This window comes from Macadamia integrifolia, unplaced genomic scaffold, assembly GCF_013358625.1.
Source record: "Macadamia integrifolia cultivar HAES 741 unplaced genomic scaffold, SCU_Mint_v3 scaffold1794, whole genome shotgun sequence".
NCBI lineage: Eukaryota > Viridiplantae > Streptophyta > Magnoliopsida > Proteales > Proteaceae > Macadamia > Macadamia integrifolia.
This window is the reverse complement of record NW_024868355.1, coordinates 22,319-38,688: the sequence shown is the minus strand read 5'-3', so window position 1 is coordinate 38,688 and position 16,370 is coordinate 22,319. Positions and strand designations below refer to the sequence as shown.

General features: G+C 38.1%; 2 protein-coding genes across 2 annotated transcripts in view; one reads left to right on the top strand and one right to left on the bottom strand.

Annotated features, from left to right (window-relative positions):
- The first annotated feature begins 726 nt into the window (after positions 1–726).
- Positions 727–1,807, top strand: LOC122064851 (cyclin-dependent protein kinase inhibitor SMR15-like). Its single transcript, XM_042628637.1, has one exon. It carries the CDS (start codon positions 1,199–1,201, stop codon positions 1,610–1,612), a length of 414 nt encoding a protein of 137 aa, XP_042484571.1. The 5' UTR covers positions 727–1,198; the 3' UTR covers positions 1,613–1,807.
- Positions 1,808–10,679: 8,872 nt separating this feature from the next.
- LOC122064850 (pentatricopeptide repeat-containing protein At1g77360, mitochondrial-like) overlaps positions 10,680–16,370 on the bottom strand; it is an 18,979-nt gene continuing 13,288 nt past the window's right edge. The window contains exon 2 of the transcript XR_006135841.1: positions 10,680–11,104. The gene's annotated coding sequence lies outside the window, so the exon portion shown is untranslated. The remainder of the gene's footprint in view (positions 11,105–16,370) is intronic.

Genomic DNA, 16,370 nt, shown 5'->3' with positions numbered 1-16,370 from the left:
CAAAGAAACCAAATATAATTTATATTTTTCAAACAATTTCTGAATGATGGGATACGAGTATGAGTCATGTAATTGACCCTTACACACATTTTAAAAATCAGATTGAGATCGGCTCATCAGTCGATGCAACTTGTAATAGGTTGTAGTCAATTCTGATTAAACCCAATTCCGGGCATATTCAATCCAATTGAAAAAAGGGTGAATCCTCCCAATCATAAAAGCAAAGTTATTTATGATCTTTATCAAAAAAAAAAAATGTTATTTTATGACATAGATGTATTATACATGTATACCCATGTGTTTTTTTTTTTTTTTCCACATGAATGGTTTTATATATAAAAAATATGATTTTTTTTATGTATAGGCGTATATTACATAAATTTGTATGCTTATTTACTACCATCCTTACCCAATTGTGAGAAAATCATCTGCAATCACTGCATTGATAAAGTGAGCATCGGGTTACTAAGAACCCTTTAGAACATATGCCTAAATGCCCTCGATCGTCAGATGGTCAATGTACCTCAATATTTGCGGCAGAGGATGTGAACTCTACCCGATCCCGAGGTTTAAAAGCTTGCTTGCCTCTTACCATAAAAATGGTCAACTGGTCAAATACACAAATTGATGAAACCGCGTTTTGCCATCTCCGTGGAGGAGTTCCCTCTGTTTATTTCCTTCTTTCACTCTGCCCTGTTCTACCAGGAAAGCCGCAGCCCTGGCCCGCCTGGTTCGACTTCAGGACCCCCACACGGCCACACCTAACCCCTCGCCGCCTATAAATACAAAACCCAACGAAGAAGTCAGAAAATTGAAAATAGTTCTCGACCGCCAAAAGACCCCCTTCTCTTCCTTTCTCGCCTTCGTTCCTACAGAAGAAACCTTCACATTTTAAACCCTAGCTTATGAATCTCGTCTTCTGAAACTTCCTCAGAAGTTCCATCTTCCCGATCTCTCTTACAGATTTCGTTTTCTCCTTTAAATTCTCAGACGAAATTCGACTTCAAGTAGTCCAATTCCTTCTTCCCGCCGCTACAGAGGAAGAGAGAGATCTGATTTTTTTCTTTTTTTTGGAAGCTGAAGATCCGGTGTTTTGGTTCTTGACCGTAGTTTCCTCTCGATTGCCAGAAGAAATTCCAATTTAGGCAGAGCATCACTGAGAATTGAATCTCTGCAATTCAGTGGAAAGTCAAATCGAATGGTGAGCCTTTGCAGGGCCAAGGACATGCCATCGCCGGCGTCTTCTTCTACAGGTTTCTTCAAGCGTTTGGAAGGATCGGAAAGAGTTGAAGGAGGGAAGTGCAGCTTAGCTGCTAACACAGAGGGAGAAGCTGTGAAGAAGCTAACGATCGCTGTGAAAGAAGAAGAAGAAAAGGTATGGAGTGAGGAGAGGTGTTGTACGCCAAAGGCGAAGGAATGTAGGATACAGGAAGTGCTGACGTGTCCACCGGCTCCAAGAAAACGTAGGACTTCCTATTCTTCGCCGTTGGCCCTGCGCGTGAAGGAGACGGAGACAGAGACGGAGATGGAGACAGAGTATTTCTTCTCCCCTCCCAACCTGGAATCCATTTTCGCGCTTCACGATGCGCACAAGGTCAAATTCAAAAATTAGAAACAATAGAAAATGTAGAATAAAGCTTTCTGTAATACCTCTAATGAATATTTATTTTTTTTAATCTTTATTATTTAATCTTGAAAGGAGTTTTTGTAGCTATTTAGCAATAGCAAGACAAGAATTACTGTTAGTGTTTCTGATGTCTCTGTTTAACTTAAAAGAGTTAAAACGCGCTTGACGCGTTATTTTTTCTGCGTATGCGCAGTCAAAACTCTAAACGTGGTTTTTTATTTTCTCCTCTTTGTGAAAAACGCGTCTAAATTTTAAATCCTTACCTCTACCATCAACACATTCCCCGCTGGTGTGTCCCTGTACCAAGTGGTAGCATTCTCTCACCCATATGTATATTATTTTTTTTTCTTTGGGAAAAGATTGGGCATAATGGTAGCTTTCGATAAGCTAGCAACATGCATCAATCAAATGGATGGACATCGGAGGGCAATGGTCTTTTCCAAATAGGGTAGAAAGAGGATGGTATCATTTTCCTATATTTTAATAACCATTGGTGTATTTAATTATGTATTTTTCAATTCCAACTTGATCCATCAGAATAATCTAAATAATTTTTCCTCCGTCTTTATTATAATATGCTAATTATTTGGAGTCATAGGAATCACACCATTTTTAAACATGAAAAACCAAATCCTCATAAAAAAATTTCCCCCCGCTATGGTGGATTATCTGTCTACAATCTAGTTACATCACAAATCCATCACCACAAGCACCAAACTCTACATCTCAATATTTGTCATTTACCTTCCCAAATTGTGTATATGCTCCTAATCCAGGTCTAAATATTTATGGTTGGATGACTTGTTTCTTTATAGAGGGAAATGTATCTCATTCACAACCGATTACTCAATAATAGGAAATTACGTCGAAGCAATCATTAGCGGTTTCCCTCTTAGAGTTCAACAGGCACAAGTGAAGGATTGGAGTATCAAGAAAGTTTGGAGCAATTTTGAAGATTTACACTCTTTTTTAACCTAATAACCACCTCATGGAATCACCTCATGGCCTTAGAGCATAGTTCCCTCCTTTTAGATGTCCATAATATTCTCCCTAGTCCTTTTATTTTTTATTTTTGATGTTCATCTACAATCTGGATAACAATGTTTTCACTTATTTACTTTAATGCACTTCTTTCCTTTTCTATCAATAAATAAATAAATAACCCTTGGTCTATACGTTGCACTTGCAAGTAACTTCCTCTAATCTAGTGGGTAATATTCCAGGTTATTGTTCAAGTCTTGCTTCTCACAATTGAAGCTTAAATTGAAAGAGTTGTAGGTATTAGATTCTAGCGTCAACATTTGGGCCTCAGAATTAGACGCTCTTCTCTGCTTACACAGTGACGCTTGAGCTTTCAACTTTCATTTTGGAGAGCATAATCTTGAAGCCAACTTGGAGCCAAGTGAAAACCAACCACTTTAAGGATGTTCCCAAGTAGTTACTATTGCAAACATTATACATTAAAATTATAATTCCAATTCCTTTTTTGGATGGATAACATAAATATTAATGTGATTCAGAGGTCGTTTAATTCACCTATATTCCTAGGTTAGTCCAGAAGGCCTTGTCAATTAAGTATACTACGGTATGGCCAAATTTTTCTCCGTGACTGAAGGAAAGCTAGAACCCTTCTTCCAGGAGTTTTTCTACCTCTAATGAATAGAGCTCTTCTTTTTCCTTTTTCTTTTTTTTTTTTTTTTTTTTTTTTTTTTTTTTTTAATATAAAGAAGACTTCTCTTACTCAAGAGTTTCCATCAATGGAGCACTCGTCTTCCCCGAAAGTGATCAGCCCTCTCTCTCTCTCTCTCTCTCTCTCTCTCTCTCTCTCTCTCTCTCTCGTTATATATATATATATAGATTGTGTATTCTACCATATAGCAGTAGGGTGGGTGAACCGGTGAACATTATCAACATTGTCTTTTGGTGGTGAGAAGGCAAGAACTCACCTTCCTCTAGGCTGGAAGTGTTAAGAGAGGCATTCCAGGTGAGAAGATATCATCAATGGCAAATAACGGCTGCTTGGGATTCCATTCCTTTGTGATTCCATTGTTCAATTCAAATCCCACATACCGAGTTGGATCAGTGAGAAGTGATGTTGGGCTCAACAGAACTGAGGGGTTGTCTAGGGGGACAAAAGGGTAGGGGAACTTGTAGTTCTGCGGATAAAGTTAGGTAGGAGAGCTAGGTTAGCACCTTTGCCTCCTACGAGAGTCTGGCCAGTCTTGGCTAAGATGGCCTCTCCTTCCTTCGGGAGCCTTTCAATCTCAACATAAATATGTGCATTTAATAAGCCCACCAGTGATGTTTGCTTCTGACTCTTGAGGATTGGTTTTGGGGCTCAGGAGGGATCTACAACAAAGGAGGGATGTGGGTTTCTACTGTTGTTGGTATTGGCTGGATTGAATTGAACAATGGGACGGGTTTTGGTGGTTTGTTATGTGCTGCCTATGTTGCTTGTGGGCTACAGTGCTGGATGGAGATAGTCTCACTTTCGTCATCTCCTCTCTTTTCTAACATGAAATGATCTAAGTTCTATCCATGCAATTATATTCTAGAGATAAACTGCCAAGAATTAGATTAGTTTGAATCAATTAGGGATAAAAGAAGAGAAATGGGCATTCTTAGGAAGTAAACTGGATCCCTCAGCCTATGAAGAAATCATCCCAATTCATTTATTTGGGTGGATGATTACAACTACGGAGCTTATCCTCAAATGACTGATAATGGCTTGAATGGTTTCGTGGTCCTTAAGCTAGGACTTTTTTTTGGCTTAAAGGTCATTGTATTAAAGGGAAAAAAAAAAAAAATAACAAAGAAAGAAACAAGAAAACTAGCTAATCAAGCTAGATACACCAACACAAAGAAGACACCAACTTTGACAAGGCCAGCAACAGGGGGAAAACGCCGAACAAAATATCAATCCCAAGAGATACTAAATCTTGGGATCATACACATCTCTAATGTAGAATAGATAATTGAACGAATTACTTTCGCGAAGAGGCAAGACGGTAAGAGTTCCGGCAAGCCAACTCTCAATTATACTTTCCTTTGCCTTTTCTTTGCTTAACTTTCTCGAAAACATTAAACTCTTCCCTTAATCTAGCTGCTTCATCAATAGTAGGAAGCTCAAGGTGTTTCAAAATAATAGCTCCTCCTCGGAGAGAACTTGGCGCAACAAATTCTACCAAGTCCTTACTCCCCTCAAAGATCACACGTCCCCTAAAATTAGGGCCCTCCAATGACCACCTTGACTGTCACCTCTCCCTCACATAGAAATGATCCCACCACGAAATGCAATTGTTGCCACATCTAGCTTGATTTTTCCCATCTAGATAGGCATAAATTTCTGTAAGGTTCTCTTGCCTTTCTAGACTAGCAGTGAGAGATCTATATTCCCATGTATCATCATTTGCTCCCAAATCCTCCTCTCCTGACATCGTTTCATAACTAGAATCTGACGTAGACTCCCCTGATCCATCTTCACTAGCCATATCTGCCCAATTAAGTCTTGTCGCATTCAACCCTTGCTCCTTATTAGTCAGCCCACCTGGTTGAGGAAGATCCACAAAATCGTGTCCACTACCCTTTTCACGATCCTAGAATAGAAGGTTGTCATGCACCAATAACCCTCCCTTATTTTATCCCAATCAATCCCCACCTTGAATGGAAAGAGGCTCATATCTCTCCTGAGAATGGTAAGGGACAAACAATTAATCCCCATCTTGATTGGCTCCATTCAAAGATGAAACATTATTCCTGGAAGGAGCTTCCATAACAGCTGTTTCCTCCTCAACTAATTGTGATCGCACCAAATCTTCCCTATTTTGGTACACAATTCTCTCTCCCTTCTCCAATCATACCATTAATGGATGACAGATCCCTACCATCTTGTGTAAGATAGGATCCTATTCCATAATAAGAGCTCTTCTAGGATAAGAAGAATTTGAATTCTTACCCGCATTAACCTCCGCCAACAAAGCATTGTTATCATTAAGGTCATGTAGAACACGTCTTTCCAAAGAATCTCCTAAATTAGAGGTCCCATGTATATCTACACTAAAATTTTTGGATCGTGTTGAGAACCACCTTCACCATTCACATTCCCTTACCTTGTATGCCCATTAGATTGATGCAAATTGATCTTCTTTCTTAAGATAGAGGAAATCCGACCAGACTGAGTCTTTGAGTTCACCCTGGTCGACCTACTGGGTTGACTCCATCTTCTTCCGCATAGGTTGCCCCCGAGATGCTCGTCGCCTGAACTTTGTATTTGATGAGCATCCACTGTCGTTTTGTGAGGAAACGAGTTAGTCAAGTGCCCCACTCTATTGTAGTAACCACACCAATTCATTCCATCCTCATGCACAATGCCTTATATGAAAGAGAACACCTTTGACAATCTAGGCTCACACCGCTCCACTTGTACCTTCTCAATGCGTGTTGAAATCTCTGAATCATCTAGTTTTACTAGAACACAAGCAAAGTTCCTAAAAAACCCTGAGCTCTAAAGTAATCGGTCTTCTTGCTGCCTTAGCCATGATAGAAGCATGTTTTCATGCCAATACTCAAGAGGGAGGTTAGGAAATCTCACCCAAACAAGCCTCGTTGCTTTTAGCATTTCATGAATGTTGAAGTCAGGTTCCCAACATTGAAACCTAATGTCTTGCCCTCCTAACTTAACCGGAGTTCTTCACAAACCTTTGTCATATCACCCTCCAAAGAAAATTGGAAGATAATAAAACCCTTGCCCAAGGGATGCATGATTACCCTCTATTGCAAATTCCAAACCCCTAGCCTCCTTCCTTAACACATCCAACGACGTTGTTCGGAAGTTTTCCTAGCCTATTAGTGCGAAGATAAAATTTTGGCGAATGGTTTTATAGTCTTGTTGTGGGATAACTCTCTCTCCTTCCATCAAAAAATCAACTGAATAATTCTCCCCACCATATTCAAAGACTCCTAAAAAAATGAAGGTGAGTGGAAGATGGAGTTGTGAGGGGAGAGAGAGCGAGAGATGAAAGTGCGCGTAAGATGAATGGAGAGGGTGTGAGAGGGGTGTCGAGTAGGTGAGGAGGATCGGAGTCCACTGGAGACTCAAGGGGTCATAACCTCCCTTGTCGCAGAAGATTCAACACCACAAAAAAAAACCTTTTGCCAAGATTGTGGGGAATGGAACTTGGCTAGACATTGATGCAATACCGTAGCCAATACATGCAGGTAGCATCACTAGGATAGTTATCCCACAACAAGACTACGAAACCATTTGTCAAAATTTCTTTTTGCACCAATAGGCCCAGAAAACTTCTGAACAATGTCGTGCTAAGGAAGGAGGCTGGAGGGTTGGAATATGCAACAGAGGATAATCATGCATCCCTTGGGCTGGAGTTATATCATCTTCCAATTTTATTTTTGGAGGGCGATATGACGAAGGTCTGGCGATCAGGTTAAGTTACGAGGGCAACACATTAGGTTCCAACGTTGGAAACCTGACTTCAACATTCATGAAAAACCAGAAGCAACGAAGCTTTTTTAGGTGAGATAACCTAACCCCCTCTCGAGTATTAGCATGAAAACGTACTTCTATCGATGGCTAAGGCGGCAGGAAGACCAATTGCTTTAGACCTCAGGACAAGACAGGGTCTTCTAGGACATTTCGCTCATGTTTTATTAAAAATTAGATAATTCGAAAACTGCAACACGCATTGAGAAGGTACAAGTGGAGTAGTGCAAGCCTAGATTGTCGAAGGTGTTGTCTTTCATGCAAAGCATTGTGTATGAGGATGGAATGAGCCGGTGTAGTTACTATAAAAGAGTGGAGCACTTGATTAACTAGTGTCCTCACTAGAAGGCAATGGACGTCAGTCCAAACGGCCAAAGATCATGCGGCAAGCATCCCAAGGGCAACCAATGCGGAGGAGGAGGTATTCAACCCAGTAAGCTCGCCAGGGTGAACTTGGTGCCTCATCCTGGTCGGATTTCCTCTATCTTAGGAAAGGAGATCAATTTGCATCAATCTAATGGGCATAAAAGGGAAGGAAACATGAATGGTGGTGGTTGTTCTCAATCACGATCAAAAGACGGTAGTGTAGATATGCATGGACCTCAAATTTAGGTGATTCTTTGGAAAGAAGTGTTTTACATGGCCTTTATGATAACAATGCTTTGTTGGTGGAGGTTAATGCGGGTAAGAATTCAAATTCTTATTATCCTAGAAGGGCTCTTATTATGGAAGAGGATCCTATCTTACACAAGATGGCAGAGAATCAACCATCCATTAATGCTATGATTGGAGAAAGATGAGAGAATTCAGTGTCCCAAAATAGGAAGATTTGGTGGGATCACAATCATCTAAGATGGAGGAAGCAGCTATACAGAAACTCCTTCCAATAGGAAAAATCTTTCCTCCTTGAACAGAGCCAATCAAGTAGAGTATCATTGTTTGTCCCTGACCATTCTCAGACAATATATGAACTTCTTTCCATTTAAGGTGGGGATCAAATGGGAAAGAGATATTGGTGTATGCCAACCTTCTATTCCAGGATCGTGAAGAGGGAAGTGGGCACAATTTTGTGGATCTTGCTCAACCATATGGGTCAACTAATAAGGAGCAAGAATTGAGTGCAAAAATACTTAATTGGGCAAATATGACTAGTGAAGATGGATAGGAGTCTACATCAGATTCTAATTATGAAATGATGTCAGAAGAGGGGGATTTGAGAGCAATTGATGACCCATGGAAGAAAAATCTCACTACTGATCCGGAAAGGTAAGAGACCCTTGCAAAAATTTATGCCCGTCTAGAGGGGTAAAATCAACCTAGACATGGGAAGGTGACAATTGCTTTTCACGACAGGATCATTTCTATGCATGAGCAAAGTGACAGTCGAGGTAGTCATGGTAAGGGCCCTAATTTTAGAAGATGTCATATGATCTTGAGGGGAGGAAGGATTTAGTAGAATCTGTTACGCCAAGTTCTCCCCATGGAGGAGCTATTATTTCGAAGCACCTTGAGATTGCCACTATCAACGAAGCTATTAGATTAAGGTAAGAGCTTGATGGCTTAAAAAAAGTTAAGCAAATAGAAGGCAAAGGAAAGAATAATGGAGAGCAGGCTTACCAAAAGTCTAGCTATCTTGCCTCTTTGCGCAAGTGATTTGTTCAATTTTCTCTTATACATTAGACATACGTATAATCCCAAGATTTAATATATCTTGGGATTGATTTTTGTTACGCATTTTTCCCCAGCTGTTGGCCTTGCGACAGGTGGAGGGGTATTGTTTTCTGTTAGTGTATCTGATTTGATTAGCTAGTCTTCGACCTAACTCTACTTTATATTGCATTTGATTCCATAGTTGTTTTATTCATACGGTTCTTTCCTTTGTCAATCATTGTTATTGATTGACATAGCAATTATTAAGTAATTAATACTTAATATATTGGAGAAAATTGTATTGTTTAACTTCGGGAATTTTGACAATTACTGGATATTTAGAACTTGCTACATGGCCTGTACTATTGTTTAACAGTAATTTTAAAAAGAATTCCAGAAAAAAAAAAAAAATCCTATTTAAATCTCAATGTATCACTCAATATAAAAAATTGATAATTGGTTTAAGTGCCAGAAGTGTATCCGCTAAAGTATCTTTCAAGTGTGTTTCTATTTCCTTTCTGATTCAAAGACATTTCTTATGTCATGTTACCAAACGCATTTCACTCCCCCGTAAGTGTTCCCCAAGAACCGAAAAATAAAAAAACTCAAAACACTTGGGCATGGTTTTAAGTATCGATGCGTATCGTGCCGTATCGATAGGCATCGGCACGATACATACCGATACACTACGGGGAATTTTGGGCCCTCTTTTGTGTATCAACGTATCGTACGTACCGTATCATGCCGTACCGTATCAATACCGATACGTACGATACTCTGCAATACGAACTTTTCAAAATCTAGAAATTCCTGAGAATATCGGTACGTATCGATACCATATCGGTACGTATCAAGCTGTATCATACCGTATCGGCACGATACGACTACTTAAGTGTGAATGTGTCTTTTGTTGTATGAAACAAACACTTCACACTCTCACCAACAGTTTTCTATATTTTGCTTCTTTCTTCCCCTTTGATTTACTCACCTTTTTGAGACTCAAATGGTAGACTGAAAGAAACATTGTGAAAGTGAATGGTTCAAAGAAGGAGAAAAACATAGTCCAAGAAGAACCTTGAAGGCTTGAACTTGAAAGTTGAAACATTTGAATGGTACATTCTTGAATCTTTACTCACTTTTTTTCAACTTTAACCTTAGATTTTCAAGTTTTTTTATAAATCTAAGGTTCATCATACTTAGAATCACATTTTGTGCATCATTATTACATTAAATCATTGGATTTATAAGGATTTACAAACTTTTTTCAAGAGAAAATGAGGGTTTCAATTTTTTTCAAATTTCTTAGATCTACTCATGCTCAAATTTCTTATATCTACTCATGCTCAAAAAACTGTAAGAAACTCAAACCTCATCATTTTGAACATTTTCAACTCAATATATTTGTCTACCAATACGATACCCTCTACTTAAGTATTTATGCATTCTACATATTATATATAACTTTTTTTAACTGTTTTTTTATGCAAAAGTATATAAAAATGTATTCCCTATCCATTTATATGCGTATCTTTAGTGTATCTTAACGTATCTCCGATACGATACGATACGATACCCTTCGATACATATCTTAATTTTGACCGACCGATATGACGACCGATACCGATACTTTAATCCTTGCACTTGGGCAAAACAGAAGTGTTACCAGACCGGGCCTAAATGCCTAATCTTTACCCTATTATGAGTGAAAACATAAGTTAGGTTTGAAAGAACTTATGAAATTTATTTATTATGCCATGTTCTAGTAATGTTTGTTGTTTTAAGATATTAAGAACCTTTTAACGTTTTGTTTAAGCCCAAACAAGATACTTTTGATGCAATCCTCGAAAGGATTCCGAACACAGAAATTTGTTATTGTTATGCCATTTCAGTGGAAGTTTGGACTATCAGAAACAGTTACGGCAAGTTTTTGATAGCAAGAGCAATGTTCCCAATGTCAAGCACTAACATCAATTCTAAAGTTCTTTCAACAGAAGACATAATAGGGGGTTTTAATCATCTCCCCAGTAAGCAGATCCGGCGAATCTATTCTATCAAATGAGGCAACAGAATTTACCAAATGAAACTAATTTAACAGAGAGAGATCAACCGGGAAGCACAGAAAACAGAATAGGAAAACTCGATCAGAAAAGCAATTGTGGCTGAACAGCTGAAGAGCAAATAGGAGAGACTAGAATGGTCTTCTATTAAAATTTCTCAGTAATGTCTCTCCAAATTGACTTACTCCAACACTGTTGCATGGGCAAGGACCTCTGGTTCAGTCAACGTAAATGCTGTGCTACAGAGCGATCTCCCCAAACAGAAGAAACCTACAGTTGAATTTACCTTTATCTTTCATGCTAAATAGCCAAACCACATTCAATCATGCCAAAGGAAAATGTAGCATGGAAGTCGATGAATACATGTTTGTTAGTATAGAGAAACAAAGAGCTAATTCTTCTAAATAAGAGACATGCACACACAAATGGAATGGTTACTTGACCAGAGAACCATCTTGATAACACGAAATGTTCCGGAACAATGAAGACAACAGAACCTAAAAATTGAGGGTGAAAATAAAGAAGTAAACGGGAGTTATTCGGAAAAGCATTGCCTATGTTTCAACAACATTCCAGTAATCCACTTGTGGAAAAAAAAATGTTTGGGCTCCACGAGACTTTTGCACCAATAAAGAAGAAAGTATATGAGCTCCAAGTTGGAACATTGGGCAAACAAGACTTCCTTGTTCAAACTCACATCCCATCTTGATGTTGTTAAGTTCAATGTCACATGCAAATGTAACGCTAGGTTTTTAAGGAAGATTTCTACCTAAAGGCACATATGCCTGGAAAGCACTGGTTTTCAGGTGTAAGCGGAAGTGTCGTCATTTTTGTAGCTTTTCTTGCTATATTTGAGCATCCTCAAAATACTCTCAGATCCCACCTCTATGAAGTAAATTTCAGTGTACCAAAATCCATACCTTATTCTAAATTGGTAAAAACAAAGGTTCACTGTACTACAAATCAAGGTTGCCACAGAACCTATTGAACAGTGAAGGAGAAGCTCACTAATAGTTGATGACAATAGGTAAGACTAATCACAGTCAAATCAGAGAAGTGTTAGGCTTGCCTATTCACCATGGTAGTTTCATTGTAAACCACTTCTCATGCATTCCTAGATGTTTCATGCAGATCAAAAGAGGAAGGACTACATCAACCTTACTCTTACTCTATAGATGAGACTATTCAATATTCCACCTGGTTTTGCAACCAAAAGTTACAAAAGCAGCCATATAGACCAATAAAGTACTTCAAGTGAACTGGGAGTTTTTATAAAAATATGAATCGCCAGATCCAGCACCAGTAATTCCCACTTTATCCTTCCATTCAAGTTCATTTTTAACTTGATGACGAATGACATCTTCGATCTCTGTCATTGGTGTGGGAGACTAGAAATATAAGACAATTACTAATTATGGTTACCATTCACCCAAAAAAATCATCATGGTGACTATTACACATGAGTGACTCACCTAAAACATCTATTCGTGAGAAAGATTGAGTTTCCAACAGGCATCATGCCTCTCGTAGAGTTTTCTAGTTATCATATGGAGAGAAGAGTAAGAGTGTCAAGTAAATATATATGTATGATGACGGGGTGATTGGTATGAGAACCGTGGGAGGGCAAGGTAGGGAATTTCCAATTACTATTGGACTCAATCAAGGAACAGTTTTAAGCCCTTATTTATTTCTGTTTATATGGATGGTTTAACTAGTAACATTCAAGATGAGATCTCATGGCGTACGCTCTTTGCAAATGATATTGTTTTGATGGATCAGATGAGAGTAGGGATTAACGCTAAGTTGGAACAACAGAGATCAACCTTGGTTTGGTTTTAAGATAAGTAGAACAAAGACAGGTATTTGATGTGTAACTTCAGTCACACTAGGATGGATAACGATATTATGAAAATTGAGGAGAGGGAGAAACCGCAAAGTTATTACTTTAAATATTTGGGTTCATTCATAAATAAATAAGGTGATATAGAGGATGATGTTTTTCAAAAAATTAAAATGCGATGGATGAAGTGGAGATGTGCATCTGAAGTGTTGTGTGGTTGATGTATCCCTTTAAAGCTCAAAGGAAAATTCGCTAGGTCAGTCAGACTATCAACCATGATGTACGAGGTAAAAATTTAGGCAAGTTAAGAAGCGTCATATAGAAAGTTATGTGTAGCAGAGATGAGGATGTTGAGATGGATGTGTAGCAAAACTAGAAAGGGTAAAGTAAGGAATAAGCATATTAGAGCTGATTTGTGAGTCTCATCGATCCATGATAAACTCCGAGAAAGTCGTTTGAGGTGTTATGCCATGTTCGACGAAAGCTAAGAATGCACCAATAAGGAAGAGTGATCTGATACAAACTGAAGGAACTAAAAGAGCTAGGGGCCGGCCTAAAATGACTATAGGAGAAGTAGTGAGTAAAGACATGCATAGCTTAGGCCTTGTCCTAAATATGGCCTTGAATAGAGTCGATTGGAGGGCAAGGATCCATGTAGCAAGTCCCATTTAGCTGTGTTTCTACATTATTTCTGTTATTATTGTGTTACTTTTCTTTCACTTTTACTTTTCATTTTTTGGTTGCCCTTGATCGGATCATGTAGCCGACCCCGTTAAGTTGGGATAAGGTTGAATTTGTCGCTGTTGTAGTAGTTGTAGCTTTTGGAGAAGTTACAACAAGGTGATTAATTCAATGACATTGAGTCAATGACGAGTTGACTCAGTAAGTGGTACTGCTGATGGAACTGATACAAATTTTCGAAGGACGAGATGGGGAAAAAAAAGGGAAAGTATGTTCATATGGCAGCTATTGTGTTGTTCATGAGGCCTTATCATGTACAGTAGGTGGTGATGTGGCTTATCAATTAGAGATGAATGTCTTATCGACCATAACATCTCCAACTCAAATACAAAATATGGGCCCATGTCATTAACTTACCATAAGATCATAACACCTCCAACTCGAATAATAAATATGGGCCCATGTCCTTAACTTACCCTCATGCGATCTAATCTTCAACCTGAAAAATTCTAACAGAAAACTAGATCAGAAGGATTGCAAAGACAGTAAAACAGAACCTGAATAGCAATAAATTTTGTAGCTTCAGTCAAACAAATCGGGAAGTCTCAAATTTCAACTGTATGTTTTGCTGCTGATCTGTTCAGGCAACAAAACAGATACTGAAGAATTTAGTACTATAAGACTGCCAGTAGCCTAGTAGCAGGTTTAGAATTGACCAGATGATTCAGAAGGCACAAACAGAATCTAAGAGTATCATTCAGAAGTTAATGGATACAATCCGAGCACAAATCAAGTAGGATATTGCAAGAACTTCTAAACAGCAACATATAAAAAAAATGACAGAAACAAAGCAACCACATGACTTAGAAACTAAGAAATATGACTTGTTTTCCAGAGAGAGAGAGAGAGAGAACTACATATAGATTTCATAAACTGACCTTCTAACATTCCTAAACTGAGTTGAAAATCACATTACCACTTAGAATAGCCAAAATAGACTAGAATTTGACACTCCTACTCAAACTAGGACTTTAAAAACAGAACAACTACAACAAGCCATATCCCAACTTAACTGGGTCAGCTACATGGATGCGTACGAGGACAAAAATTGAAGAGAAAAAGTAAAACAACAACAACAAAGCTTAGCCTTATCCCAACTTAAATGGTAGAAAAGTAAAAGAGAAAGGAAAATAACACAATAGCAGTGAGAAATTAAAAAACACATCTACATGGGGTCCTGTACATGGATCCTTGCCCAACACTTGGCTCTATTCAAGGTCATATTTAGGGCAAGACTTTAAACTATGCATGTCTTTCCTTACAGAACATAGACTTAAAATGTAATATAAACTCAATTTCCTAACGATTCAAGGACTGGACTTAGCTGATTTCTAACATCTAAAAAAAAATCTAAACTAATCTCATATCCTAATTCCAACCTTTGTTTTAGGCCCATTAAAGTAGCACATTACAATGAAAACCCAGTGGACCAAAGGCCCAACACACATAGAACCTAACCCAAGCCTTATTTCCACTAAAATAAGTCCACTTTGTGATTTATCTGCATCACACCCTTTGCCCTAACAAAACCTTGTCCACTCAGATAAAGATTAAAACCCTCAGAAAAATAAAAAAATAAAATTCCCTCTCTCCTAAGAATCCTTAATGAACCCTTGAATGCATTTCCATCCACCGCTACCCCTATATCTATGATGCTCTTTACCATGACAACTTCCACCTCAAAAGCCCAAATTTTACAAATTTTCCACTATCTCTCTCTAACAGCCCCAGATATTGAAGATTTGTCAAAGTATCTCCATTGCATTTTCATAACACAGAAGAAGGGGGGCAATATAATAAGCCCAACTAAATGGATTTATCGTGAGCAGCACTGTTCTCATCTATGCTCTCCCAAAGTATTAACCATTATGGGGAACCAAGTGTTGAACAATGGCAGTCACCGAGAGAGGGGGTGAATCTGCACTTTAAAATATTCTCTCTTGCTGCTTAGCTGACTAAACGGTTCTGCCCTGAACATGTTGCTCTGTCACTTAGTCCTATACCCTCAATATTCATCACATTCAAAACACAAACGATCTTGTAAGCGCACAACCACATGCTCACAGCCACTGGGTTACTAGGCCAGTGACCAGCCTATACAAGGTGGCACGATAAAATATTTTCACGTACATCAGCTCAGAAAAGTAAATGCAGAAAGAAAATAAACACGCAACTTCCACATAACACACCCACAACATAAGATATTTAAGTGGTTCGGCACATGCCTACATCCAAATGGGCTTCATATAGGCTCAACACACTACTCTCTTAGTCAGCTGCAACTAACAAACAAGGTTTAAGATCTCGCTCTCGCCCCCCATCTCACTAATCCAAAAAAGAGAGATCTTGCGAGATCTCGCCAAGATCATGTATTTTTTCACGGTCGTCTTGGTGGCCATATGGTCTTTGTAGTCCCTGAAACTAGGTATTTGCCTTATTTTAGGACTTCTAAACACAATGGAAACGTCAGTTTTTTTTTTAAATCAAAGATAAAATGGTACTTTGACTTCGTATCCTATGTAAGTAGTCTCCAAATCTTTGGACCCTAGGTTAGTATGCTCTATTTCACAATCCACATTTCACAATCAACACATGACACACCATAATCATAAGAATTTAAAAGACATCATAGATAATTACTTAATTGATTAACAATTAACATTGATGACTGATAAGTCACATTAACATACATTGAAATTTTGAAATGACATAAGATAAGCTACATAACATAAGGTTAGTATGCATCATTTATTTAAATAGAAAAATAAAAACATAAAAAAATTTAAATACAGAAAATTTTTATTTCCCTCCATGAATCCATAAATTAGTGATATGCATCACATATATATAAAAAAATAAATAAAAAAGAAAAACTAATGTTAACTAACAAGTATTGATGATGTTTCCATGAAAAATGGGCTTGAGAAGATTTTTTTTTTTTTTTTTTTTTTTTTT

Bases quoted from the DNA above. Each gene is read 5' to 3' on its own strand.
- LOC122064851 (XM_042628637.1), top strand. From the start codon at position 1,199: ATGGTGAGCCTTTGCAGGGCCAAGGACATGCCATCGCCGGCGTCTTCT.